The sequence below is a fragment of the Aspergillus pseudonomiae genome (genome assembly GCF_009193645.1).
Source record: "Aspergillus pseudonomiae strain CBS 119388 unplaced genomic scaffold BDV37scaffold_96, whole genome shotgun sequence".
In the NCBI taxonomy this organism is placed as follows: domain Eukaryota; kingdom Fungi; phylum Ascomycota; class Eurotiomycetes; order Eurotiales; family Aspergillaceae; genus Aspergillus; species Aspergillus pseudonomiae.
Window position 1 is genome coordinate 1 of NW_022476088.1, and position 25584 is coordinate 25584.

Consider the following 25584-nt stretch of genomic DNA (forward strand, 5'->3'; position numbering starts at 1 on the left):
TTTTTTTTTTTTTTGTTTTTGTCGTTGCTAAACCTCACATGCCGGGGCGGCCGACATTCATGGCCTGGGTTAATGCGAGACGTTTACTGTAGGGGCTGAGACTCCGCTCCCTTCGAGGCTGAGATACAGTGTGACCTTGACTATGCCCACTCCGCCCATCATGCGCTCGACTATGACGACCATCTGAATGACCTGAGTGCCTGAAGGTGTCTCTCAAAAGCCTGCCAGGGCGGCTGGGGTCATGCATCGTTTCAGGTGTCACAGACCGTCTTTCCCTTGCAATCCGGCCCTGATCAATGCTCTGGCTTCGGGTCCTCCCTCTCCGGCTACCATCTCTTGACAAGTTTCTAGCTCGCCCGCGCTCCTCAGGGCTGGACTCTCGACGCCTTCGTCTAGTGTTCCTGTCACCCGTCCATTCACGTGATCTGGAACGGGTGCGGTCTTTTTCTCCGTCTGAATAAGAATGAGCAGAATGGCTAGAAGACGAGTCGCTATACCGTCTCTTTCTCAGCTTCTCATGGTGAGAAGAGGTTGACTTCGTCCGGTGAGGTTCGTTTCTCGCACCGTATCCTCTACGGCGAGGTGGTGACTGCGAATGGGATCGACTCGTAGATATCGTAGATACAGAGCTCACAGAATGCGAAGACGCTGACCGAGCCCGCTTTGATATCTGGCCTTGACTATCCAGGGGGTCTGATTCATTTATGTCTCTTTTACGGCCCCGCTCTTCTTCTCGCTTTGCCAGAAGATCATCGGCTACGCCTTCCCTAGGAATAGGTCAGTGTACTGCGTAAAAATTGCAGATCCAAGATATTCTGAAATCTTACGAGCGCAATAGATCGTTCGGAGTTTCCGCTGAAAGCTGCGGCCGCAATTTCGGGTTCTGTAATTGCTGCGTGCGCGAAGGACGATATTGGTACGGCCGTTCCTGGGCGGTAACTGTGCATTCATAGCTATAGTGCCGTGCAAGAGGTCAGTCAAATGCTAACTGACGACTGAAGAAGGTACATATCTCGTTTTAAGCATTTCTGACAGAGGGTACTGGCGGTCGCCTTAGTAGGGCCTCTAAGGCTGGGGGCATTCCGGTATCGATTCATGGATCCTGACCGTATACAGAGGGTAGAAAAGGCCGCGCAAAGTTCTATGACAGCTTACAATCAAGTCGTATATCGATATAACCCCGAATTGTATGAATATCAAACCTCTCTCTGTCGCGGCTGTTGATGCAAGGTGTGGGTCGAAGGCACCGTTTAAACGCGCGGCTAACCGCCCACCAGCAGACAAGCGAAACCCGATCAGTTCAGTTTCGTTCCTTCTCAGCCCAAAAGAACAAAAAAAGACCACCATCGTCGACCTTCCCAATTTCCTCCAACTACAGCGCCGTTTCGGCCTAAGCAGAGTCGTCCGTGCAGTACGACTCCTTCCAGTTTGACTGGGAATAGGATATTGCTTCTTTTTCCACCATTTTTTTTTAATCTCTTTTGTCTGTGTAGGAGGAACCCATTCCCCTCTTTAAAACAATCAATGGGTAAAACCATGAACAAATCGCTCTGACCATCGTGTAAGATCAGCCACCTTTCTTGGATCTTCTGCTCTCTGGACGCTATACCTGCTATCGCCTTTTGCACATCTCTTTGCACTACTGAACGGGCGCGGTCCCTCTCAATATCGACCCACTGGACCTAACTTGCAATAGCTTTCCCTATGGCGAATTACGTTTTCAAAAGATATGCCGTCTTTCTTTTTGGGCTTGTGTGAAGTGGGATCTTTGAGTGGCTTATTGTCGTCTTAAATTTTCGGTTTCGTCCTTGAGTGAACCCGCACGTGTGAAGTCTAGCCATTCAATTCTTCTCATCGGGTTTCTTACCATTCTTCCATTCATCTTTTCCTACTCGATAATTACCAACCGAAGGAAGGCCAGAGAGAAGAAGATTACGAAATAGTGCAAGGTGTTGCTTGCTAGTTATGGCATCCGAAAGTTCCCCAGAAGGAGAGCATTGCCTCTCCTTTGCAAAGGTACGTTGATGTTCCACATGAATCGCTGTCGCAAAGTAGATGATGGTGTCGCCCTTCTGACTTGCGCACAAGATCGCTGCTATGGCCTCACAGTCGAGATCGGAAGTTAACGTGGCATTTGATGAGAAGAATGGTTCACAGTCTGCCAGAGAGCCCCCACGCTCAGAATCTCAGGAGTCGAAACACATCCTGCCGAACCAAATGATCTCGGATAAGGATGATGAAGTCAATGCCGTCGATCGAAGTTTCGATAACCTCTCGCGCACATTACAAGATGTTCATATCACAGAGAAGAAGGACCAAGAGAGTCCCGACTCCCCCGCCGAAATTCAACAAAACGGGTCTCTGAAACGGGAGACATCTTTCGAAGATGACCGTACACATTTGTCAAACTCCTCAACCAAACCGACAAGTTTCGACTCAAAGAGTATGGCCTCGGTCACTACCTTCGCAATGGACGAGAAAGACTCATTACGACCTGATGATAGTGCCAGTGTTCAAGCTGTTGACGAAGAGGAATCCCTTTCCGGAATAGCATCTGGTGCACCGAACTCGCTGACTGGATCTGAAACCGGTACTCGCGGGTTCAGGGATATACAGAGAGCCCGCGCAGTACTGCAAACCACCGGCCCTCTATTCACGGACGGCACCCAGCGGCCAAATGGCGCCATAATCTCGGATTCTGTTTCCAGCAATTTTGTTATCGCCAACCAGGAAGTTTTTCGGAGTGGGCAGTCCATATCCATGCATCCATTTCCAATGGAACCAGATGAGAAACTTCTCGAGGCAATGAAGTCCCCGAAAGATCGTCTCTTGATTCTGCAGCTAGAGGAGAAAGTCAGACATTTTATTCAACATTCTAAGTGAGTTGACGTACCATGGCTCGCTGATATCTCGTTTTTAGCTAACATGTCATTGCAGGGAGCAATCCCTAGAACTGCCACCTTCCAATGCGTTTGGGCGCCTGCTTGCCCATAAATTAGGCGATTACTACCATTTAACTCATTTCGTGGACAACAATGTAACATCGGTTCGACTTCATCGAACTCCTTTCACTCGGCTGTAGGGACCCCACCCTTCTGCATGTACGAATAATGTCCTAACATTCATCTCCTTAGACCCACGCCTCTCTCTGCTATACATGCCGCAACAAACAACACCCCACCCCCTGCTATGCCTGCCATGAAAATCATGCGTCGTACCGACAGTGAGCGGCCTTCTACCGAAGGAAGTGCAGCGGCGAGCTCTGCATTTGCTTCAAAGACTGGATCAGAAGCTGGTGATAGTGCAAATGACGGAGAGCGTGGTAGCTCTTCAGCAGGAGCTACCCCGGCCAAGGACCGGTTAACGCTCACCAGGGAAGAACGGGAGGCCAAGTATCAAGAAGCTCGGGAACGGATATTTCGCGATTTCCCAGAAGCAAAGCCTTCAGATAGCGCAAATGGCGAACAAGGAACCAACATGTCGCGCTCGAGTTCGACCAACGGGCGTAAAAAGGCACAGCGGCAAAAGACACCACATGATGACAGCTTTGAAGTCAGGTCTCAGTTCAATGTCTACTACCCTGGGGCTCACTATCCTCATGGACCAGGTCCCTACAATATGGCCGCCAATGACTCTTCTTCGTTCGCCGGCCAGCCATGTATGGTGGGACCTGGTGTAACCCCGCCGGGCATGGGTTATGCTCATAATGGCCAAAATGGGCCCATGTACCCTAGCCATATGAATATGGGCTCCATGCCTCATTATTCAATGCCCGTGTCTCCTCAGATGACCCCAAGTGGACCGTGGCAGAATGGTGCTATACCTCAGCAGTCCCCATTTTCTGGATATGCCTCTATCAATCAGTCACCGGCGATGACATCCACGAAATCCTCACCTGCGTTGAACAGCTATCCTGTGCCAAACGCTGTACAATTTCAGCACCCTCCTCAAGGATGGTCCTCCCCACCATACCACGGAGGCTACCCGCAGTCCTCGCATAGGAACCAACCTCCAATGCCATGGCCAAATTATCCGTCTCAACCAGTCACTCCTACATCCTACCCTTATGGTCAATATCCTGGGCAACCCATGAATACGGGCAATGCAAGTATCCATCCGTTACCGGGAAGCTTCAGTCGGTCCCCATTCAACCCCCAGACACGTTCATTTGTTCCTGGCGGTACGTCCTTGGCACGGCATCCAAGCAAGAATGGTCAGCATGGTATGAATTCATACCCTACTATGCAACCTGGTGTTCAGCCTCAGTGGGCTGGTTATCAAGAAGCTAGTAAGAATTTAGAGGCAACAGCGCCCGTGGCGATCAATACTCCTCGCGGGCTACCCGCGGGTAGTAGAGACTCCATTGCGAAATGGGGGACCCCGTCCCACCTTCCCCCTAAGCCACCGCCATCTGAAGTTCCATCTGAGTTCGATCTGAAACATCGGGCCGGGCCCACGACTACACACCCTTACTCTGGAAACACCCATCCGAATAATAAGAATGGCCCGCTCGTCGTGTCAGGAGGAGCAAGAGGCAACTAGCTGGTTTGTTCGTGGCATTTGATCATGTATGATCCTCCTAGCCTACGCGTTTTGGGGCAGTGACATGTCTTTTTAAAGATAGGGATATTGCTGTTTCATGGCTATCTCTGGCAGATAGACGTGTGAGAGCAAGGTGATGCGCTCAATGTCGTGCTGGTGTGATTTATATGATTCCTGACAGCTTTTTGCTGTCACATTTGCTAGATCCGGGCGGAGAGAAGGTTTGAGATAGTCAATAAGATACATCAATCTCTACGAATCAATCTTCAAATTGTGGGCTTTTCCAGCGTGAGAATGTCGTAAGTTCCATGTACAAGTATGCTCTTTTAACAAAATATGAACACGAATAAACGCCTTCAGTTTTAGGAATTGAGGATCCAAAGCTATCCTTCAGAACCCCGTGATCCCTTAAATCCACATACAAAGGTTGAAGCCATGCGTTCCAGTTTTCAAGCGTATCTCCGCAAGCCCCTGACACATGCTGTGGATAGACATGCAGAGGACTAGTAGCGAAAGGTATTATAACATGAAGACAGCTAGCCAACGCTGCAAATCCTAAAATAAAATATATACAAGAACGGTATGGAAGGGTACCAGAAGGATTCAAGTACTCCATTCATGCAACTGCCGGTCTAGATTAGGATCCGGCGGAGATCTATATTCAACGAGCGGCTGGGCATCCAAAGTATCTAACCCGGCAGCCAAGGTCTATGTGCGCGCGAAGATTGATCCCATCATATACGCCATAACATTAGAGAAGCCAAGCTGCAGAGGCTTCAGGAAGTCAAGTGCGGACATTCTCCCTTGGCTCTCTGGAAAGCGCCTGCAAACAAATCTTGCATGGCGCAATAGTGGAACAGGATGCCGCCTAGGACGGCGAAATGCCAAATATTGTGGCTCCCACCCACGTAGTCGAAAAGACCGGGCCGCCACCGTTCGGGTACCTGAGAAGCGTAAATGCAAGCCCCAACGAAATACACGAGAATGCTTTTCACGACGGGTGCGTAAAAGTACAGACACCAGGCAAAGCCTCGGGTATAGGTCAGTTGTGCTAACGGCGCGAAACCCGTTAGGGCAAGCGTAACGTAAAATGCCACACGAGCCCAGGCAAAATCAGCGCGGTTGAAGGTCGGGTGCCAGGGGAGAATGACACCACCGATTCCGAGGGACATCGTGAGAAGAATGTATGTCCATCGCGAAACGGGTTCACAGTAAAACGCAGTGTATTCCGTCGTCACGATCGAAGCAGCAACGAGCATTGAGATGCCAGTATAGTCCACGCAGGCGAAGCGCTCCATCAGCCCCTGGTTGGCAATGCTATTCATGGTGTGCCAAAGAGTACTGCAGACTAGGCACTTGCATGCAGCAAAGAAGAACACCGCGGCAATCAATACATCCGTCTTGGTACTCAAGTGGAAGTTTGGATTCAAAGGATAGAAGTAAAAGGCGACCGAGAGGACGATGAACAGACCGATCAGGTGAGACCAGATGTTGACCAATTCATTGGAGAAGGTAAACATGGACGTGAAGCATTCTACCTTAGAATGCGTGAACCGATATCCTTCCAGAATGTGCGGGTTCACACGCCATGGATGTGGAAGGTCTGCATAGGCAATCAGACGCTTCTCCTGAGCTAGCGCAATGGCCTGGTCGATATTTTCACGCAGAGCATCCTTCGCTTTCCGGGCGCGTTCCATTCCCTCATCGACCACTTCTCGGGCGTGGACCAGCTTCGAATCCATAGCCTTCCACCCGTCATCGAGGGTGCCGTAGAACCCACGGTCTCGAACCGCATGCGCCCGAGCTTCCAACTCCGACAAGAACGACTCCATCAAGCGAACGCCCGCTTGTGCCTTTTGTTCCAAAGTTTCTTTGGTTGCGAGAGCATCCTTGTAGCCGTCTTCAAGCGTCTCCACTAGGATCTTGGCCCGCTTCTTGCCTCCGCCCATGAGTTCCCCAGAAGCGTAGGAGCAGGAATCTCTAACCGCCTCAAGCGTTGCATAACCTCTGCGTAAGCTGGCATCGATCTGTACCATGTGCGAGCGGCGATAGTCCTCAAGCCAATGTAGCCGTCTCTCTAATTCGGCCAGGAACAGTTCCACCTAGAGAATCGTTAGGATGTGAAGCCGAAGAGGAAAGAGCAGTAGAGATCAGTACCCTCAAAAAGACTGCGTCGGCATCATAGTCACAGGACAGTTTTCTTGCAGCATGGAAGGAATGCCTCCGCCGACGATCCCGGACCAAGGCTGTCTCCTCGGACGGGGTGGCATAAGCGCTGGAGACCGCAGTTTCATCGAGATAAGACTCGAGGGTCACTGATTGAGCCGAACAAGCCATGATGTACCCCTTTCAATTTTTTTTTTTTTTGTTATTTATTTTTTGTCCCTTCCCTTTCTTTTTGCCCGTTTACCCACTTCCTCAGGGGGTTCCGATCAAATCAGCATGACCTGGAAGGTAGACAAAACATTAGATCGTCCGAAGTGGATTTATGTTTGGGTCTCGGGTATCGGAATCTCGGCATTCATTCCAGGACGGACTTTACTTACAAGAGGTAAGGGGAGTGGAGATTCTCTGGTGGGACGAAATCAGATTCGATGTCGCAAGGCTTCAGGATCGGTTGATTGCTGTTATGATTCGCAAGGTGAAAAGACCGACGTGAGGTGGGAGAAGAAGGAATGAAGAGGGAGGCGGAGGTTGGAGAGAAAAAGGGAAGGAGGGAGTGACTTGGTTGAATGAATGAACAAGTTGAACGAAAGAGTGGGGAAGAGCAAAAAAGAGTTGAGATCGGAAGAAATAAACAAATCAATTAAATCCAATAATTCAATTTCACCACCAATAAATCATATCCTCTTGGGACGAGAGCGTCATTCTTCTAATTAATTATTATTATTTATTTTTGTTTTTTTCGATCCCCAGCAAGATTTCTACGAATTATAGTAAATTGATGTACTACATTACATGTACATGTAAATAAATACACAGGACTGGAATCGTTCGGCCCATCAGCAATCGCATTGTCCCCACGTTTCAGTTCTTATCGCCGCCTTCTTTCCTTTCCCTCATGAAATTCATTCTTCCTTTCCTCCTCCCAATCGCCACCACCACCACCACCACCGCCAAATCACCGTGTCCTCTGAGACCACACTTGCCTCCCTTGGCCCAGACTTCTTTCGATTAAAAGTTTAACACCATGGCGGCTATGGCGGTTCGCGACATCGTGGTGGATCAGTCTCTCCTACCTGTGCTCAATAGCAGCGCCGTGACCCGTGAACAATGTGACAAGCTCCTCGCATTACTTGACCCGACCGGGGATACCGCATCGTCGAATTCCCAAGAAACCATCCTCGCAGCATCGAGAGAACAGAAACAACTCTTCGCGCTTCTTGCTCGACTCCGCGGTCTGAATCGTGAAGCCATTCTCCGTGTCCGTGAAACCAAACAATCGACGGCCGAAGCTCGCCAGGAGATCGACCGGTTACACCTTCAGCTGCAGAACCTCTACTACGAACAAAGACATTTGACGGGGGAGATTGCGGCGTGCGAGTCTTATGAGTAGGTGGATGCCGACGGCGAATTTTGGTCACAGGGATCTCGCTAACGGCGTCGTTCCTCCAACCAGTCACAAATATCTGTCTCTTCCTTTAATACCGGTCGAAGAGTTCCTCACTCTTTTCCCCGAACACAGAGACTCCGACCCCCATGAGCTCATGATTGCTCGCATCAATCATGAACATGCAGAGCGAGAGAAACTAGAACAGGCGCGCCAAGCGCTTCTGAAGCGGAAACAGGCTCTGATTGCGGAGAATAATAAGCGCAAGGAAGACTTGGCCAGTTTGGATCAAGATCTGGAAAGGTTCATTGACGTATGTCTTGACTTGTCACCCCCTTGGCTTTCTTCCCTCCCAATCATGGGCAATGGTTTCAATTTACTAATCTGATCATCTCAATAGGCTGCTAAACCAATCCAGAAGATTTTCGAGAAAGAGTACTAAAAAACTAAAAGTTATGTTGATCGTCTTGCATTGAAGTTAGCTGGTGACATCAGGCGCCTTGGTTGAGATACCCCTATAGTTCTGTTTTACAGGGAGGTTTTAGTACGAGACGGATTTAATGTTTAAAGGGATGTTCCGTGCGGTTCTGATAGTATCTCTTGTCTTTCAACTACTCTATCTAGAATGAATGCATTGCGATACATTGCGGTCTGCGGGTTTGTAAACGATATAACGCTGGACTACCTGCAGAAACATTACTGGCAAGTACCATAGTTTGGGAAATAGGAGCAAGAAGACAAAATAAAAAGGGAAATCTCAAGAAACGGTGAGACACAGGGAAAGGGTTGTAGCATTTGGGGGGGAATTTCGTCGTTGTTGGACGTTCAAAGCCGAACTGCGGCTTTCTGGTTGATCACCCCAAGCCTGTGCGCGTTGATTGATTTCATCTTCCCCGACAACTTGTCCTCCGCCGTCACATCCCACTCATCACCAGCACATTTCGTGTTTCGGTGACTCGCTACCCCCAACGAGAAAAGTTGCTTGTAAAAAAAGCATGTCCTGGTCATGACTAGCAAGAATGAAGACCCGGGGTCTTCACAGACTACCTCCACGCCCACGAACGACACGATGAGCTCCAACACCGGCGCACGACGTCTCCCCCCGCCCGAGAAACCTGAGGCTATCCAGACCCGGTTTAAGGTCATTGCCGCTTTTTGGGCCGTCATTATATTCCTGGGGTTTCCAATATGGTGGAAGACGACATCTATCTACCGGGCCCGACTGCCCATCCAGAACATGGTCGAGTGGGCGGATGGAAAGGTACTTTAGCGTTCACCTTCACTGCTGCAATGTACCAATTCTGACTGGTTATCACCCTACAGACCTGTCGTCCAGTTTTCCCCCTTGAGATTCACTTTGAAACGCCGTCCCTGCCAGAGCCAGAGGCACACCATCTCTTGCGGACTACTCAGCACACTCTCGATGATCTGAACGAATTCTCCGCCCATCACCTTCGCCTGAAGCTTTCAGAAGAGAACACCGTCGCTAGCCATGAAGACATGCTGGAACAACTGCAGCCGGTCCTGGATGGAAAAGCCGATACTGCGTTGACGGTTCGACTGCTACCTCAGGAGGATTTGGCGGCACCTCGGTCAGAGCTTCATCCGGACACGACCCGGCTCGACGTATATTACCCCCCAAGCCAGATCCCGCTGCCTTCCGCATCAAACCCGCCCTTATCAGCTTATATCGCTGGAAAGTTGCAGGATCTATTCACAGAAGAAAAGGCCATCATTGCGCAGGTATTATCCGACAACAATGTCGGGGGCGCCAGCACACTCACGGCTTCCTCGTCGAATAATCAGCAGCAGCCTTCCGCCATTCTCAATTCCATCTCCCCGCAGCTCGCGGAGAGCATCACCAGGCGTCTGCGAAGGTCTATGAAATATGCGGAAACGTATCACCTAGCCTTTTCTCTGTTTACCCCTGGGTCCGAACCTTCCTCGTGGGACGTTAAGGCCGCGGTGGAAGAGTACATATCACCGCTCCTGCAGGCCTTCGCGCCCATAAGCAATTTCACCATTGATACCCAAGTTCAGCTCTACGCGACTTCTGCTCCGACTGCACCACTGCCTGAGTATGACGAAACACAGGCTGCTTGGACGCTGAAGAAAGAAGATCTCAGCGCTTTCATCAACGCGGCTGAATGGCCCTTAAGCCCAAGTATTGGGAGTGGACCGACCATCAACTTCATTCTTTACGTTCCTGCGCCGTCACAGTCTCCCATGGTCGTGAAGGAGAGCAGCGCAACTAGCTGGATCATTCCTCAATGGGGTGGTGTTTTCCTCTTAAACCCCCCTCTGTCGACCGCCGATCATTCATCCAATCCACCACACCTGTCTCAGGAGACTCTTCGTCCCGCATTCCTAACTTTCTCTCATCAACTCCTTACGCTTCTCGGCGCTCCCGCCACGCCGGCGTCTCTTCCCTTCCGTCTCCAAACCCTCATCCGGATCCGTGCTGCCACCCTCCTTCTCTCCGCCTCGTCAACCATGGGCTCCCTTGCCCGTTTGACCGAGTCCCTCCCTTCCATTCCTATCCCAGCTAATGTAGCGACATCCGTATCAACGACTCTGTCTCATCTCGCATCCACATGTGAGCATCTCCGCGAAGGTCGTTTCCAAGCGGCTCTCGCGGACGCTCGGGTGGCCGAGACAGCGGCAGAGCGCAGCTTCTTCGAAAAGAGCATGGTGGGCCAGGTTTATTTCCCCGATGAGCATAAGGTAGCTGTTTATTTGCCCTTATTGGGCCCGATAGGTGTCCCTCTTATCGTAGGGCTTCTAAAGGAAGTCAAGCGGGTTGTTACTGGTCTGAAGGCCAAAAAACAACAAACATAGGCTTGCCCTCGCTATCTAATTGTATCATCACAGAGCTTTTCTCTTTTAATAGGAAATTTCACTTTCACATATGGGCTATTACCGGCTGATATGTCAGTTGACAGTAGAACAAAAGGTTGTGTCTCAAGTACAGCGGAATTATAACGAAGCAGGCCAAAATGTCAGAGTAAGCCAAAGCGTTCAGATAGAAAATAACTTCAGACACCGGTGCGCCTTATTTATTTGCTAAGAGAAGTCATACACGAGAAAAGCAAAATGATAAGCAAAAGAAACCTGATTATTATACATTCCGTGTCGTTGGTAGGTTGGTTCTACTTGCTTCAGGAGACTCGGCTACCTTGAAGCATGGATCACCTTTTTTATTCATGAATCCGACCCGATCAAACATCTCCACAAAACCCTTGTCCGGTTCAATCGAAATGTAATGCCCTCGTTTCTGCGACCCTGTGCCCGGAAGCCCACCTGGAGGAGTGTATACCCTGATACTCTCGGTACTGAGTTGCCGTTTGACCTGCGGCGGTGGAGTAACGGGTACCTTGGGTATATTATCCATGTCATGGACGGCGGTTTTGGGGGTCGGGCCGAATAGACTCTTGACCCTAGTTCCTGTGCGGTGGAGCACTGAGCGTGAGGAGCTCCGGCGGGAGCGACCAAGGAGGAAGTCAGTACGGTAGGAGCTCTCTTCGGATGGAATGGGATGAGATATGCTGAATGGTGTATTGTTGTATGCGCTATCATGACAAGGACGCTTCCCGTGAGCGTTATTGCGCCCATTTCGACGTCTTCTCCAGCAGAACATTGCCGCCGAGGCAAGTACGGCTCCAAAGATAGCCCCCGGGAAAAAGCCGGCTATAATGGCTTGAGTTGGAAATGAAGGACATGCTGCTGGAACCGAAGTTGAGGTCGAATTCGCTTCGGTCATGGGGGAGTTGGAAGCTGAATTCGCATCAGAGGGCGATAGTGTTGTTGGCTTCAATTGATCAGTTGTGGGTAAAACATCTGATACCGTGGATGACACTGAAACTATTGACGATGTCCCAGTGGTTGTCGATGTAGGATTCTCACCGAGGGCTGTAGTGGAGGAGATCTTGTTGTCCATCTCACACAGCTTGTTTCCTTTGCATTTATATCCGAACGGACAGCATGAATTGCCACACTTGGGCAGCCGATCATCGAGTCTGATGGTCTTGACCGGGTTTGTTGGGTGAAGGGTAGCATTTTGCAGCTGTACGTCGCAATTGATGGGTTCAATGTATGTGCACGTTTGACCCTTAGGGCAACATATGGCCGAGCTTGCATTGTCTAGGCTAATGCAGGTTGAGGAAGAAGGACAGCAAAATGAGCCTGGCAGCCCAGCAGCTCCACATTTCTGGTATGAACTTGGACATCTGTCTAAATCCCGTAGTGCCAAATGGAAGGCATGGTTCGGCGTGATCATTGCAGATATTACTGATACGAGGAACAGTAATGGAGGTTTCCCATATACTAGATCAGCGAAAGTTGCTCTCGCCATACTGGCTATGTTAATAGCTCCTCGCGGGCGCAAGTTGCAGGGTAGTCGTCCTTGAAAGGAAGAAGAACAGAAGGCTGGTCGATGTCAGGTTAAGGCAGCTATAGCAAGAAGATGAATTGACAAAGACGGAGCATCGATGAGAGGTGATTCCATTGATGGGCTTGGAGGAAGATTAAACAACGAGATACAGACAAAGGATGCCCTCCTTTGAGATCCGCATACTGAATTAGATAAGGCCAATCAAGAGCTCATACAGCGTAAGCGCTGGATGCTGCCTAAAATACCTCTTCTGCTTCTGCTGCAGGGCCACTGGTCTGCAAGCGCCGGGGTCCCAGAATAGTGACGAGGTGATGGGTCTCGGCGCAGCTGGGTTCGATGCGAGTGGACGGGATAGGCGCCAGCGACCCAGACATCATGAGAGAGTTAATCATAGCACGACCTAGAAGCTCTTGTCCGAAAGGCTAATCTTCGTCAGAGTCGAAAGACGTTGAAGAAAGAAGCAAGATGAAGAAACGGGCTGGATGGGGAGGAGTAGATCCTCGGCTCCTGATTGGATGGTTACGGGACCAGCTTACTTCATCGGCACTAGTCCCGAAGGAGCAATGTCCAATCTTGCCCGGCGATGGAAATTCTGCGGTTTTGCTGCTGCTTCTCCGTGTGAGCATCTAAACTCGTCAATTGCCAACCATCATCATGCTTCCCCGACTCCTCCGGCCGCAGAGCACGCTGCGTGCTGTCTCTTCCCTCACACAGGTGAACCATGTCCGATCTCTCAATGGCCACATCGCTCCGATTACTGATCGCGTGTTACGCTACAGAAACCCGCCTCCGCTCTCCCACGCTTCCAGACTCGCGGACTGCATCGTGTGCCCCAGTTGACTCACGATACCCACTTCAAGAACAATGGCATTCCGGAGCTGTTATCACCAGAGGCTTTCGACTTCGCTTGGACGCAATACCAGACCCTTTTGATTGACAAGTTGAATCTTCTTACACAGGGTGAGCTTCATTCTCCCGAGCGGCCGATAGAGCGCGGACCCAAGTCATTCCTGATTTCGGAAGAACTACAAGTATACGGATTGTATTTTAACATGGCTTCGTTGCAGATACCGTCGATGCGGATGCGAAACCTGGAGAACTGCTGGTCAAGTACTCCCGGCGCCCAGAGATGGCCTCCGTATTCAACTACGCCTCGATGGCTCATAACAACCATTTCTTCTTCAACTGCTTGGTAAGTTTGTGGAACTGCATCGTATAACTACGGACAACGATTTAATATCGCCCTCTCAATAGTCGCCCACCCCTACTCAGATCCCAGACAAGTTCGCCAAGGACATCGTTGATACCTGCTCCTCCATCGAATCCCTGAAGCTTGACTTCCTTGCAACTGCCAATGCTATGTTTGGCCCCGGATTTGTGTGGCTGGCCAAGAACCTGGAGAGGGAAGGATTGATGCACATCTTCTGTACCTACAATGCAGGCTCCCCTTACCCGGCCGCTCACTCCCGCCGGCAGCCCGTTGATATGGCTACGCACTCCCCCGACGCTCCATTGGGCAACCAATTTGCTGGAGCGATGGGCGCTCACTCCGCGAACCAGAAGAGCCTGGCTCCTGGTGCCGTCGATGTTCAGCCCATTCTCTGTGTCAACACATGGGAGCATGTATGGATGATGGACTACGGTATCGGTGGAAAGGCTGAATACCTCGAGCGCTGGTGGGATCGCATTAACTGGGAGGTTGTGTTCGATAATTACAACGCAGTCAGCTCGATGAAGGGCACACGGCATGCGGCCAACCGGAACCGCAGCCTGAGCATGCTATGAAGGAAAAATGTTCTACAGGGCGGATACATATGTGATTCCCCTCCTTTCATGTCTTGATAATTGTATTATATACTACATGGTTTGGCTGTTCAGGGTTTCTTTATATCTGGGTCTAATTGTACAGCGATTGATCGCAAAATAGAAAAAGAATAAGACTCAACATAGAGACACCGCGACGCTGTAACGATCTATGTCTAGTCGTAACCATGCGCCAAACTCCACGAAGCACACCATATATGTAAATGCGAAACCCCCCCCCATGCATCCCCAATACGCAGCAGCGCATATCTCCAAACACTTCCCGATCCCTCAGGCAGACCCGACGGAGGAACGACCTCAACTACCTCCTTCCCTCGACATCTCTAATCCTCTTCTCAAAAGCCTCAATCATAACACCAGCCATCTGCCCCTCGACAGCGCTCATCATAGCCGCATGCAACTGATTCCGGAACTCAAACTGAATTTCCAAGTCAACTTTGGTCATCGGCTTCTCACTCTCCAACGGCACCAACTCCCACTTCGTGCTCAAATATTCGAAAATACCCTCATTCGCCCCAGGGAAGTTCCCACCTGCCTGTCCGTCTTTGGAATTAATCCCGAACTTGGCCCCGCTGCGCGCTTCGACGATCCACCGACTCCGATCGCAATCGACCCGAGATGTGAACGTTTCGCTCAACGGCCCGTAGCCGACAGTCAGGAAGGCGCGGGTGGGATACCCTGTTTCCGGATCGCGGTGGGTCACTGTTGAGGCTGTGAGGAAGGGGAGGAACTGGGAGTAGGATTCCACCGAGGCGATCACTTTGTAGAGGGATTCCGGGGCGTAAGGAAGGGCACGGGTGGCGGTAAGGGTGCGGCCATTGTTGTTGTTGTTGTTGTTGCCGTTACCATTGTTTGAGAGTAGGGAGGCTATGGAAGGGAGATGGAAGGATCGGAGTGTTTCGCAGTTTGCTAGATACGGCGTTCTGGTGCTTGGTGATGTTGATGGTATCGTTGGTCGTTGGAGATATTGCGACGGGGTTGCGAGGTTTCGCGATGAGGGGTTTATGCGACGACTGAGATGTCGCGGGAGCATGGATGGTCTCATATTGTGTTCCCGTGGGAGGATCAGCGACAGTGATGTTGGGTCAAGAGTTTCGAGAGGAACTGTCGGAGTTGTTGTTGATTTTTGGGACTTTTTTTTCCTTGTTCCGGCTCGGGGAGTTTTATCCACGCGGGCTCGGGACGTGCCGAAGGTTCTTCTAGCAACTACTTTACTATCTATAAATGTACTATCATACTATGTAACAAGTACGTAGCGAACTATGTATATTGACAGCGTGAGATACTTCGTTTTAATTGAGATATACTCTTTTCGAATGGAAATCAATGTGATCGCCTGTTCCACTGACCATGTCATGTTACTGCTGCGAATTACTATCTACGATATCACTAAACGCAGGATCAGGACACCAGAGGCTGTTGGTCTTTGAAGGCTGTGTGGGGCCCTGAACTTGTTGGTCCCACAGATTCTATCGACGGGTCAGACCTGAGTGCTATAGAGATGAGATCCGGCTTCATTGAGCTTACCCAGTCGAGATTAGAAGGGGCATCAAGCATCCCTTCGATCACGTCCAACGATGTGAAAGGCGATTCTATAATATCCAGCCTAGGTATCTCGCTCGACGTAGCAACGGAGTATGGTGCGTTTGCCGCACTCAAGCTCTCATACGATGGAGGTGGAGCTAAAAATGGCATGAGCTGTAGTCGTGAAAGTACTCGGTTAATGGATTTCCTTACCGGTGTGCATATCAACCGGTCGGTCATCTGGGTTGCCAGCTGCCGGTCGTTTAATTGGTTGTGTTGTGCTCAAAACACCTTTCTTAACCCTACGAAGCATAATTGTCAATGCAGCATATGCTTTCTGTGCATCTGTCGACCGTCGGCGACTTTGCTCAAAAATTTGATGGGATGTTTCTAAGCTCGTTAGAAGGTCTTCACGTCCTTTGATAACGACCGTTACATCGCTGTTCATGATCGGGTCCGCCGGAGGATCATGGGATAACTCTAGACAGATGATCATCGCAGCAAGCAGATAGTCGGCATTCTGAAGTGAATTTGGGAACTGTCTGTCGCGATACAGGATTCCTCCAGGCTGAGTTTCATGGTGCAGGTCTGCTTGATGGCGGAGTATCTCCTTGGATGCACTCATGCACACCCATCTCGAATATGCATATCGGAGATTACTGTGAACTTCACCTAAGTAACGTCGGTGGAGCACACAGCGAGCTTTTTGATACAATAGCTCCAATGTGTACCGCCGGAGAATCAGGTCTGATGGGTCTGCGAACGATTGATCCACTGGCCGTATTCGAAAGTTAAAAGGAACAAGACCATAGACTTCCTCCAACCGACGGTCAATCTCAAGAATTTCGTCGTAGGTCACGGATTTCCGCGAATATGCAAGATCAGAGATTTTACCAAACGCAGCCATGATTCTCGATTTCGCTCGAATATAGGACGCAGTAGTGAGCTCAGACTCTGGTCGCGATGGTGGCAGGTGCGTGGTACCTTCGCCGAAGTCTTCGTCGCATATATTGCGCGGTAGCTCGACATCATCTTGCCAGTCCTGTATCGTACGTGGCAGACCAACTTGAAACGAGATCAAGGTGTCGAGTTGACGCATAGTCGCCCAAACACGTCTCCTCATTTCGCCTTCATAAGCGGAGATGCTGGGGAAATGCCGCGGATCACGATGATATCCCGTCCGCATCGCTAACCTAATAGTGATTCCAAGGAGGAAAGAAACGCTGACTTGGGCATCATTGCTTCGATAAAACTCTCCTAAGGTATAATAGAAAAGTGCCTCGACCTTATACTTTCCAGGCTGCGTGTAATTTGACTGGACAAGGCACTGTGCGGCTCGCTTCCTGAAGGTACTGATGATGTACCCAGAGTCTTCTAAGTAGACTGGTAAGGGCTCCCCCAGACGTTGTTGAATCGTAACCGACAGAGTGAGGATAGCGTACAAAAATGCTAGCCACGAAAGAGACACAGCCTGTGGAATTGACCAGAATAGATTATACTGCGTACAAGATTATCAAGTGTTCGCTGCTACTAGTATGCCAGATAGGGGTTCATACCTCTTTTTGAAACGTGGGAAAATGAATGGTGGCTATGAATTAGTTAGTCATTTTAGTGACTACACCTGAGGTTCAAACACTACAGAGAGATCTGAGTACATACATAACACAGGTTCTTTGCTATTGATGAATTGTGCTACAAGTCGATCTGTCACCGGCCGTGGCGGAATGTCAACTAGCAAGTCTTCTTTGCTCACTGCTTTATTCAATCCTAATAGAAGAGTCGGGGATGGTGTGTTGAGGTGGCCGTCGTCAAGCGCTTCGTCATCTGAGATACCGTTGTCTTCTTGCAGGTATTCTCGAACGCCGTTAATCTGCGAGTGTCTAGTTAGAACAAGATAAATAAGGGGGAAATAACAATGGAGACATTGAAGTTCACTGACTTCCTCGAGTATAGCAGTCCAGTGAGCACCGTCAATATAACTCGTTCCAGTATTTTCCACTACCACCTTACTAGACGGGTCCAGAGGAGACTCCTTAGGCTCACTAGTAGAAGGCGTCCTTAGGGTTACTCGAGCGTCAGTTCCCCGGCTCGTAGACGACCCCTCATGTTCCTCTGGCCTACGAATGTCATGATTTTCTGCCAGACTCTTTTTCTGAGTCAATGATAGAATCAAATTCTCGAGATGCTGCAGGCGGTCCTGGACAAGACTTGGACTCGTTCGGCCATGCGAAGCCCTCCCTCGAGGACCCCGACCGACAAAGGTGCAGGAGAGAGCTTCGCCTCTCTTCTTGCAGTTCGTGCACGGATATGTACGGCAGCACTTGAGTCTGACACGAGCCATTAATACTAGGTAATCACGTTTTTTTGGGGGGGTGCTGAGTTGAGGGCTTACTTTCGGCTTCTGCAGGCTGTACAAGAGAGCTGGACTCTAGTTCTCTTTTTCTCTGTGGATGACAGCGAAGTTGTGTAAGTGTCTCTAGGAGTGAAATCCGTCATATCTGTAATATATAGTATACGGTGTCCCGATCTTCCAAAAGTTGATTAGGAAAACTAGGTTGCTGGAGATAGAGATCGAGGAAGAAGACATGTTGGGTGTACGCAGTAAGACGTGACTTCGGTCTCCGTCCCGTTATCTCCGTCGCTTTCCACTTGAGCCAGATAAATTCATATTGCCACCACCAAAGGTATATGATACTTGAAGATGCTCTGAACTATACAAGTCTACTAACAATAAATGGGTTAGGGTCTCAGTTTTGAATCTTACGAAATATTTTCGGTATTATCCTTCTGCATACACTATAGTGCGACACTGACAGTCTTCGGCTGCCGGCACCGGCGATACCCACTCCAGGCTAATTAGTACTCGATACTAGCAGTTACTATCGTAACTTCCTGTTCGATCCATGATCGACTGCACTATCCGTGTTTAGGCATTACCCAGTCCAGTTATATGACATGTATGGAGTAAGGAGCAAGCTTTTATGTTCCTGGGAAGCAGGCGATTTGACTTACTGGCCAAGTTGAGGGCAGGTTTGACATGGGTGGTCCACCTCCACGACGTCGACCCTGGCCTTGACTTATATTCTCCCAATATCGCAGGATTCAGAACCCTGGAGGACGATGCAGGTGTCAGCATGAGCTAGAGACGTGGCAAGTCACGATTCTGGGTTGTCGGGACCGAGGCATCGTCTTCGGCCGACTAGAGAAATTAGCCATTAGCAATGGCTGTTATACGGTCCAGGATCTAAGCCTATGAGAACTTCGCTAACTCAGGCCCCACGTCGTGGATTAATTAATGCAATGTGATATCAGTGTTACGCGCCGCGATAGATTATGTGCTGCAATTTCCAAGACTCGTCGGGGTGGTTTTGCGGATTCTTATAGGATGGCCCTGGAAAAGGATTCCACCGACGTTGAACTGTTGGCTGTTCTGGTCCCTCTTCAGCGGATTTTCTGCTGGTCACACATCACACACGCCAATCCCTAGGGCATTTTCATGCATTTCTGCGCATTCACAGCAGCTTGTGCTCGTCGCTGGTGGGTCGACTGATAGAGACTAGGAGGTTAACGGTCTTGACTTGTAGATTGCTATATATAGCTTCGCTGCACAAATCTCCTCTATAGCGTCGCCACTGTTCATCCTTGCTATGCTAGTTGCTCGTTTAGGCTCTTCGACAGTTATCTAGCGCGGGGTCCTCTGCACCTGGATGCACCATTTGTACCGAGATTCCGAGTGTATGTAGTATGGCGCGAACCGGTTATTCTGGCACTCCAGAGGGGGGCTGTAAGCAACTGGACAGGCGCTTTTTTGAGGAATCTCATATCTTCGGACCAAGTACAGTATTTCAGTCCCCCCAAGTATGATCATGATACTCCAACGTTTTGCTCATCTTTATCGCTGTTCTACCCGGAGGAAGTGGAGTTCATCTGTATATACTGCGAGCCCCTCGTGGACTGTAACCTTTAGCACTAGTTACCATTATCAGGCATCCAAAATGACGTCAGATCCTTGAGACGACTCGCTAACCATAGTGAGGGTGCTGTCGTTTTGATGGCACCTGCACATGTCACGTTGCGTGTAGTCGTATGATATACGCAAGCTTTCTACTACCTGTATATTACAGCCCGGGGCACTGGTGAAGTCACTCTTGTGCTGGCTGTGCTCAAATTTTCACGAGCTGGGGTGATAAGCATGTTTGTATCGAAACTCGGGATTGCAAGCGCCGTGAACAGACATTTCGGGGGGGGAAGACTGACCCAAACCACAACTGGAGGGACGAAGTAGACATTGTACAACAGCGACATATCAGCGGCACACCATGATTGGTCTCACTCGTTGTCCAAGTTACAATCCTGCCAACTGTGTTTTCTGTCGATCTGACAGGGTACTGATGGTAACTGTGGTACATTTTTGTCGCCTGATGGCCCTTCGGCCATGTTCCAGAGCTAGTCAGAGGAGTCTTCGTTCTGCAAGTCAGGAAATAACCAACAGGCTTCTTCGTATCCAAGAGGCTTTGCAAAGAGTGCGAGAAGTTGCTGGCATTGACAAGCACATTGTCACTGATACTAGTACTTTATCAGTTCTGGCAACCCAGAGGACTGGTACTATGTATATATATTAGCGGTAAGGATAAGCACAATAGATAAGTCAACTAACTTTTCGAAGGATCTATAAGGAATCTGTGTGCTCACTGGATCGCAACAAACTAGGTTGAGTTGTGCTAACAGTTTTGATGTAAATCGATGGCTCCAATCAATACTGTGCTCTCCATGACAGCGATATACTAGGTAAACACCGTGTGGTAGCAATATAGATATCTGTAAAACCACTAACGGTATTGTGAGAGTTGTGGGAGTGGCACCTGCTATAAATGGCTCTGTTATTGTCGTGCATTATATAGTAAACACCATACTTTTCAACTGCTCTGCCAGTTAAGCAATATTAACTCGACCATTTTGACCAAATTTGTCTGGATTTCCCGGAAGTGGGTAAGCACAAGTAAATATCCGAGTAGTTCACGAAAAAGACTGAAGAATAGAAACAGATTTGGAATTAGGATCCACTTTATTTTTTTTATTTCTTTATTTTTCTATTTTTTTTTTTTTTTTTTTTTTTTTTTTTTTTTTTTTTTTTTTTTTTTTTTTTTTTTTTTTTTTTTTTTTTTTTTTTATTTTTTTTGCTGGACCACTCTCTGCCCCTCTCTCACCTAGGATTATTCAGGATTGTCTGCACAGGGTGGATCAGTGTTGCCTTGCACAACAGGGGTCTTTACCAGCGAGAAGCATCAGATGTCTCCACCATCAGGCAAGTCATTGCAACCTGACCGGTTGTATTAGCAATTGGCAGTGTGTCCACACAGATTTCGCTTTTTCTTCTCTTTTTTTTTTCTCCCTCCCCTCCTTTTATTCTTAATTAGTTATTTTTTCCTCCCTTCGCCCACTTACTTATAGTTCCAAAACACATTTCCAAGCTTCTTCTACCATCATCATAACATGGTGGTGGTGGTGGTGCCACCACCACGCCGGCGTTATGTTTGTTTTAGTTGACTATAGAAAAGAACAAGTACATGTAACTCAACCACCATTAATTGGTGCTCCCTGCAAAGTATGCAGTAGTGTAATGATTGTTCCTGCAGGGATAAAAAATAAAATAAAAACTCCTTCAAGCAACGCGGGGTAAGTGAGGCGATATGAATGGCTGAAACCACGAATTCTGCAGACTGACTGATAAAATCATCGAAATCCACTTGACACTCCCGTGATTCCAACGTGACATTGAATGCTCTCCTGATATATTTATATATCTTTGCCATTTCTTTTTCCTTTCTCACGAACTGTATACTTGAAGTGCCCTTCGTTTTAATTATCTGATTTTTTAATAATCACTGGGCATACTAAAGACTGGTTCTTAACCATTTCACTCTCGTCAATTGCCCATCATGCCTTTCATCGAGTGCTCCTCCCCACCCATCAAAATGGGCAACCCCCGAATTGATGCAGCTTCCCAGGGAAAACTGCTGCCTACTATCATCGACGAGCTGGCTCGCGATGAGCCCAATGGTCTCTGGATAGAATACCCTACCTCCCCAACGGATTTGAACGCTGGATATAGCCAGATTACTTATGCCGAACTTGCAAATGCCGTGAACGGTGTTGCCAATTGTATTACCAGTGCTTTGGGAAGAGACAATACAGGAGAGTCACTGGCCTGGTTAGCGCCCAATAGTCCCTTGTGCTCTATCACGCTTATTGCGGCCATGAAAGCTGGCTTCAAGGTGTGCAAGTCATAGACATGTATATAAAGCCGTGCCCTTGTCGCTGATCACTGAGAGCTCTAGTTGTGTTTGATGTCAGAAAGAAATACAGTGGCTCAGAATCACAAGCTATTAGAGGACGTCGAATGTTCCATCATAATCACGACAAATGCGGTCTTTCCCCAGGTTCGAGCCACGTTGCGTGGAAAACAGATCTCCGTTATAGAGCTGCCGCTATTTGAGCAGCTCCTCCATGAGCACCAAAGAAGATACGAGTATAATAAGGAACTGAAGCTACTGTACTACGAGACCGCTTTTATCATCCACAACCCGTGTTGCACAGGCAAGTTGTCAAAAAGCAATAACGAAGCTAAGGGTGCATCAGCTGATTGATCCTAGGATCCCCGAAGCCCATGTTGCTATCTCACAGTTTCATCGCAAATATAGCACGTAGTATTGGGCTCTCTGCCCCAGAAGGCTATGAAACTCAGAGCTCCATGCTTGGGAACAAGAGATGCCTTCTGCTTTGTCCTCTGAGCGATGTAAGTGCAGTGGCTATACTCTCTTTCCGCAGTATTTTGCTGACAGCTCTCCAGCCGGCTGGCGTACACTTCGGTGTTTTAAATGCTATCTTTAATAAAACAACAGTCATCCTACCCCTCCCTGAGGTGCCTCCAACAGGCCGAAGTCTGGCTCAGACGCTCCGGCATATTGACGCAGATTGGGCAGTTCTAGCCCCATCAACCTTAGAAACCATGTCACATGATGCGTCGTCCCTAGAGGAAGTTGCAAGTCGTCTCGAATGCCTTGTGTTTGCAGGGGGTTGTCTTGCTAAAAGATATGGCGACTTGATCGCTTCCAAGATCAAGCTTATGCCCTCGCCACATTCACCTGAAACGGGGCAGCTTCCCACGATATATCGACATGAACATGATTTCAGATACGATTGGAACTACTTTCGGTTCCACCCTGCTGTGGGTGCAAGATTTGTCCCGAAGTCTGCGGGCGTACATGAGCTCGTGTTCAATAGAACACCTGCCGTCGAGCTGTATCTGCCGATTTTGGCCAACTCATACGAATTTCTGACGCAAGATTTATACGCCAAGCACCCAACTATACCAGACACATGGACTCATGCACCGCAAGTGATACCTTTGATTCATGGAGAAAAGCCAGAGCCTATCGACTTCAACAGAAATGTATGTAGCTTTTCAGATATCTCAGCTACTCTCGGGCAGGTTCCTAGAGGTTAATGAAGTTTAGCGACTGCAATATTCAGCTTCCTGAACCATTACATATCGGGAACCCCTTAAATGGCTCTAAATCTACTCGTATACCCGTAATCCAGAAGTTGAAGGAGTTTGACATTCCCCCCCACGTACGATGTTTAGATGAGAACAATCGAGACCCATAACAGAAAGAAGGACCACAATATTTCATTCAGCCGACCTGACCTCCGCCTTCATCGCAACTGTTCCGCCAGGAGCAATGATTTGCACTGTTCCTATACCAGATTCCTCTTCCTCATTGAGCACAATCTGGTACTCGTCCTCTGCGTATAACGGACTCGTCGCCCGGTACGTAATGCTCTCTGGGAGCATCGAAGCAGGATCGGCCGTGTTTGGCCGTGTATCTCTCCAGAGGTCCAAGATCGAGATCAAATTAAGCGGGCCGTGGACGACGAGATCCCTATGTCCCTCCATCTGCTGGGCCCATGGAGTCGAATAGTGTATCTTGTGAGGGTTGAAAGTCAACGCCGAAAACCGGAACAGAGTAACGGCTGTTTGTCTCAAGGTGCGGGTGTGAGTCTTGGCTGCTGAGACAGTCGACGAGGAGGCTGGTGCCGAGGGTAATGGTGCCGGGTCACTTGCTGTAGATGATACAGATGGCACGGCTAGTGCTTTACGGAAGACCCAGTTCCTGGTAGAATATTAACATCTCACGACCATGGGGACATACTAGTATCAACGTAAGATGGAAACTTACCGGCGATCAATAACCGCCACGCCATGCTCGTTGCGAAACTCCTTCTCTACGCCCACTACGATCATCTCCTCTCCCGTCTTACGTACAATCTTGGGCTCGGCACTGAGTACTTTCGTAGTTTCCTGGACTTCTTGTCCCACGCGCAATGGGTTAGGGCTCCCATCTGCGGCACGCGGCCAATGCACCTCGCCGCCTGCCCACATGCGCCGGGTGAATGGCGTCTCCGGGTTGTAGGAGACGTCAGTACCGTCGGCACCGAGTTCATTTTCCAGAAATGCAGGAGTGAAGTAAACTAGATGATAACCTGGCGGGAGGGGCGTGCCAGCCGGCAATGAGGTTGAGGCATGGCTCAGCGATGGGGTGTCCGGGTATAGAGATGGACGGTTCAATGTGAGTGACAAGAGCTGTAGCTGATTGGCGTCAAGAAATTGTGAGCGAGTTTGCGGCCCCAGGGACTGAAAGCGCGACAAGAATGATGCTGCAATGGCTGAGGCGGAGGAATCGGCCGCTGAACATCGACCATGATGTACTGAGAAGCGACGGAACGAAGAGCACCCTCGAAACAGGTTCTGGTTAGAATATCTGGCCCACTGTACAGCGGAAGAGAGCGACATTATGAGTTCACACGGCTGATATAGTCTGGACTTCGCTCAATTCCTCATTTACTTGCTGTTTGAGACGGAGGTTGAAAGCTGAATTGGATTACTGGGGAAGCATCTCGAGAGTTGGGGTCTTGGGGTTTCCGAAACTCGGGGCAATGGGTCGGTCTCGGAATCCTAAACTGAGATGTTTCCGAGGTACTAACCATCTTGGGTAATTGCTTGTCACTGGATTGGAAAAGTAAAATCATCGAAGCCTCGGCGACTTTTTCGTTCGCCGGCACGTATTCGAAGTTGCAAGGTGAGAATCAGACAACTCGGGGGGGTTTTGGTTTTAGCCGATCTGCTCTCGTTTTCTCCCACCTAAACCTTTAGACCCAACTTCATCTGATGACAATTCCTCCTGCTTTGTGGTTCGCCGCTTTTGGGTAGTTTGCATATCTACCTCGTATCTCTCTGGGAAATGTGCTTGCAAGACTAAGAAACACCTGGGCTTCGCTATAGTGACCCTTCAATGTGGTCATTTTCGGTGAAAATGCATAGATGGTGGTCAAAAAGACAATAGCCGAGCTGACGACATGGTCAAAGCCGGAGCGAACAATCCGGGAATTGTTGGCTAAGCTTCGTATAGTGGAGCAATCTCACTTACTCTTGAAATGCTAACATAGCCGTTTGTCTTCCCCCTTACTATGCATAACCCGGCTTATAGGGGGGCATAGTGTAAGGTTGCCGATTTTGTTGGGCTCAGGTATGTGAGACTGGAAAGGTGTGATCGATAGCATTGCCAGTTAGTGACCACCAGTGACAAGATATCCTGGATACTGAGGGTATAGGGTCTTCGTCTTCTTCACTTTGTACCCTCTCCCTCTCTGCCCATGTGCAGTCAATAAACGCCGATCGGATGTCCTAGCACAT

The 25584-nt window shown here is 49.2% G+C and overlaps 11 protein-coding genes across 11 annotated transcripts; 4 read left to right on the plus strand and 7 right to left on the minus strand.

Moving 5' to 3' along the window:
* Positions 1–34: 34 nt before the first annotated feature.
* On the minus strand, positions 35–1165 carry BDV37DRAFT_297729 (uncharacterized protein; the record flags this gene model as incomplete). The annotated part of the gene is made up of 3 exons (XM_032090398.1): positions 990–1165; positions 828–939; positions 35–767 (listed from the first exon to the last, which is right to left on the minus strand). The coding sequence occupies exons 1-3, from the start codon at positions 1024–1026 to the stop codon at positions 35–37; spliced, it is 882 nt and encodes a 293-aa protein (XP_031936752.1). The 5' UTR covers positions 1027–1165.
* A 641-nt stretch (positions 1166–1806) lies between these two features.
* On the plus strand, positions 1807–4672 carry BDV37DRAFT_229448 (putative R3H domain protein). The gene is made up of 4 exons (XM_032080322.1): positions 1807–2016; positions 2089–2879; positions 2938–3078; positions 3135–4672. The coding sequence occupies exons 1-4, from the start codon at positions 1966–1968 to the stop codon at positions 4540–4542; spliced, it is 2391 nt and encodes a 796-aa protein (XP_031936753.1). The 5' UTR covers positions 1807–1965; the 3' UTR covers positions 4543–4672.
* BDV37DRAFT_229417 (uncharacterized protein) lies at positions 4672–5238 on the minus strand. Its single transcript, XM_032080321.1, has one exon. The coding sequence runs from the start codon at positions 5156–5158 to the stop codon at positions 4802–4804; it is 357 nt and encodes a 118-aa protein (XP_031936754.1). The 5' UTR covers positions 5159–5238; the 3' UTR covers positions 4672–4801.
* Positions 5239–7457, minus strand: BDV37DRAFT_229416 (hemolysin III family protein). The gene is made up of 3 exons (XM_032080320.1): positions 7089–7457; positions 6700–6989; positions 5239–6644 (listed from the first exon to the last, which is right to left on the minus strand). Exons 2-3 carry the CDS (start codon positions 6877–6879, stop codon positions 5319–5321), a joined length of 1506 nt encoding a protein of 501 aa, XP_031936755.1. The 5' UTR covers positions 6880–6989; positions 7089–7457; the 3' UTR covers positions 5239–5318.
* A 275-nt stretch (positions 7458–7732) lies between these two features.
* BDV37DRAFT_275237 (phosphatidylinositol-glycan biosynthesis class S protein-domain-containing protein) lies at positions 7733–10930 on the plus strand (the record flags this gene model as incomplete). Its single annotated transcript, XM_032085367.1, has 4 exons — positions 7733–8094; positions 8162–8405; positions 9135–9353; positions 9416–10930. 4 exons carry the CDS (start codon positions 7733–7735, stop codon positions 10928–10930), a joined length of 2340 nt encoding a protein of 779 aa, XP_031936756.1.
* A 123-nt stretch (positions 10931–11053) lies between these two features.
* Positions 11054–12949, minus strand: BDV37DRAFT_229457 (uncharacterized protein). The gene has a single exon (XM_032080324.1). The coding sequence runs from the start codon at positions 12441–12443 to the stop codon at positions 11211–11213; it is 1233 nt and encodes a 410-aa protein (XP_031936757.1). The 5' UTR covers positions 12444–12949; the 3' UTR covers positions 11054–11210.
* Positions 12950–14389, plus strand: sod4 (mitochondrial 37S ribosomal protein mS42). The gene is made up of 4 exons (XM_032083225.1): positions 12950–13196; positions 13262–13442; positions 13550–13674; positions 13737–14389. The coding sequence occupies exons 1-4, from the start codon at positions 13137–13139 to the stop codon at positions 14265–14267; spliced, it is 897 nt and encodes a 298-aa protein (XP_031936758.1). The 5' UTR covers positions 12950–13136; the 3' UTR covers positions 14268–14389.
* Positions 14390–14535: 146 nt separating this feature from the next.
* On the minus strand, positions 14536–15417 carry BDV37DRAFT_229482 (ubiquinone-binding COQ10-like protein). Its single transcript, XM_032080326.1, has one exon. The coding sequence runs from the start codon at positions 15349–15351 to the stop codon at positions 14608–14610; it is 744 nt and encodes a 247-aa protein (XP_031936759.1). The 5' UTR covers positions 15352–15417; the 3' UTR covers positions 14536–14607.
* A 1-nt stretch (position 15418) lies between these two features.
* BDV37DRAFT_229481 (putative C6 transcription factor) lies at positions 15419–18541 on the minus strand. The gene is made up of 7 exons (XM_032080325.1): positions 18223–18541; positions 17770–18157; positions 17490–17700; positions 17387–17418; positions 16044–17328; positions 15834–15988; positions 15419–15775 (listed from the first exon to the last, which is right to left on the minus strand). Exons 1-7 carry the CDS (start codon positions 18324–18326, stop codon positions 15665–15667), a joined length of 2286 nt encoding a protein of 761 aa, XP_031936760.1. The 5' UTR covers positions 18327–18541; the 3' UTR covers positions 15419–15664.
* Positions 18542–21769: 3228 nt separating this feature from the next.
* On the plus strand, positions 21770–23337 carry BDV37DRAFT_287562 (uncharacterized protein; the record flags this gene model as incomplete). Its single annotated transcript, XM_032088130.1, has 4 exons — positions 21770–22105; positions 22169–22460; positions 22484–22626; positions 22681–23337. The coding sequence occupies 4 exons, from the start codon at positions 21770–21772 to the stop codon at positions 23335–23337; spliced, it is 1428 nt and encodes a 475-aa protein (XP_031936761.1).
* A 91-nt stretch (positions 23338–23428) lies between these two features.
* BDV37DRAFT_229706 (hydroxyacyl-thioester dehydratase HTD2) lies at positions 23429–24983 on the minus strand. Its single transcript, XM_032080327.1, has 2 exons — positions 24071–24983; positions 23429–24004 (listed from the first exon to the last, which is right to left on the minus strand). Exons 1-2 carry the CDS (start codon positions 24682–24684, stop codon positions 23521–23523), a joined length of 1098 nt encoding a protein of 365 aa, XP_031936762.1. The 5' UTR covers positions 24685–24983; the 3' UTR covers positions 23429–23520.
* Positions 24984–25584: the final 601 nt, after the last annotated feature.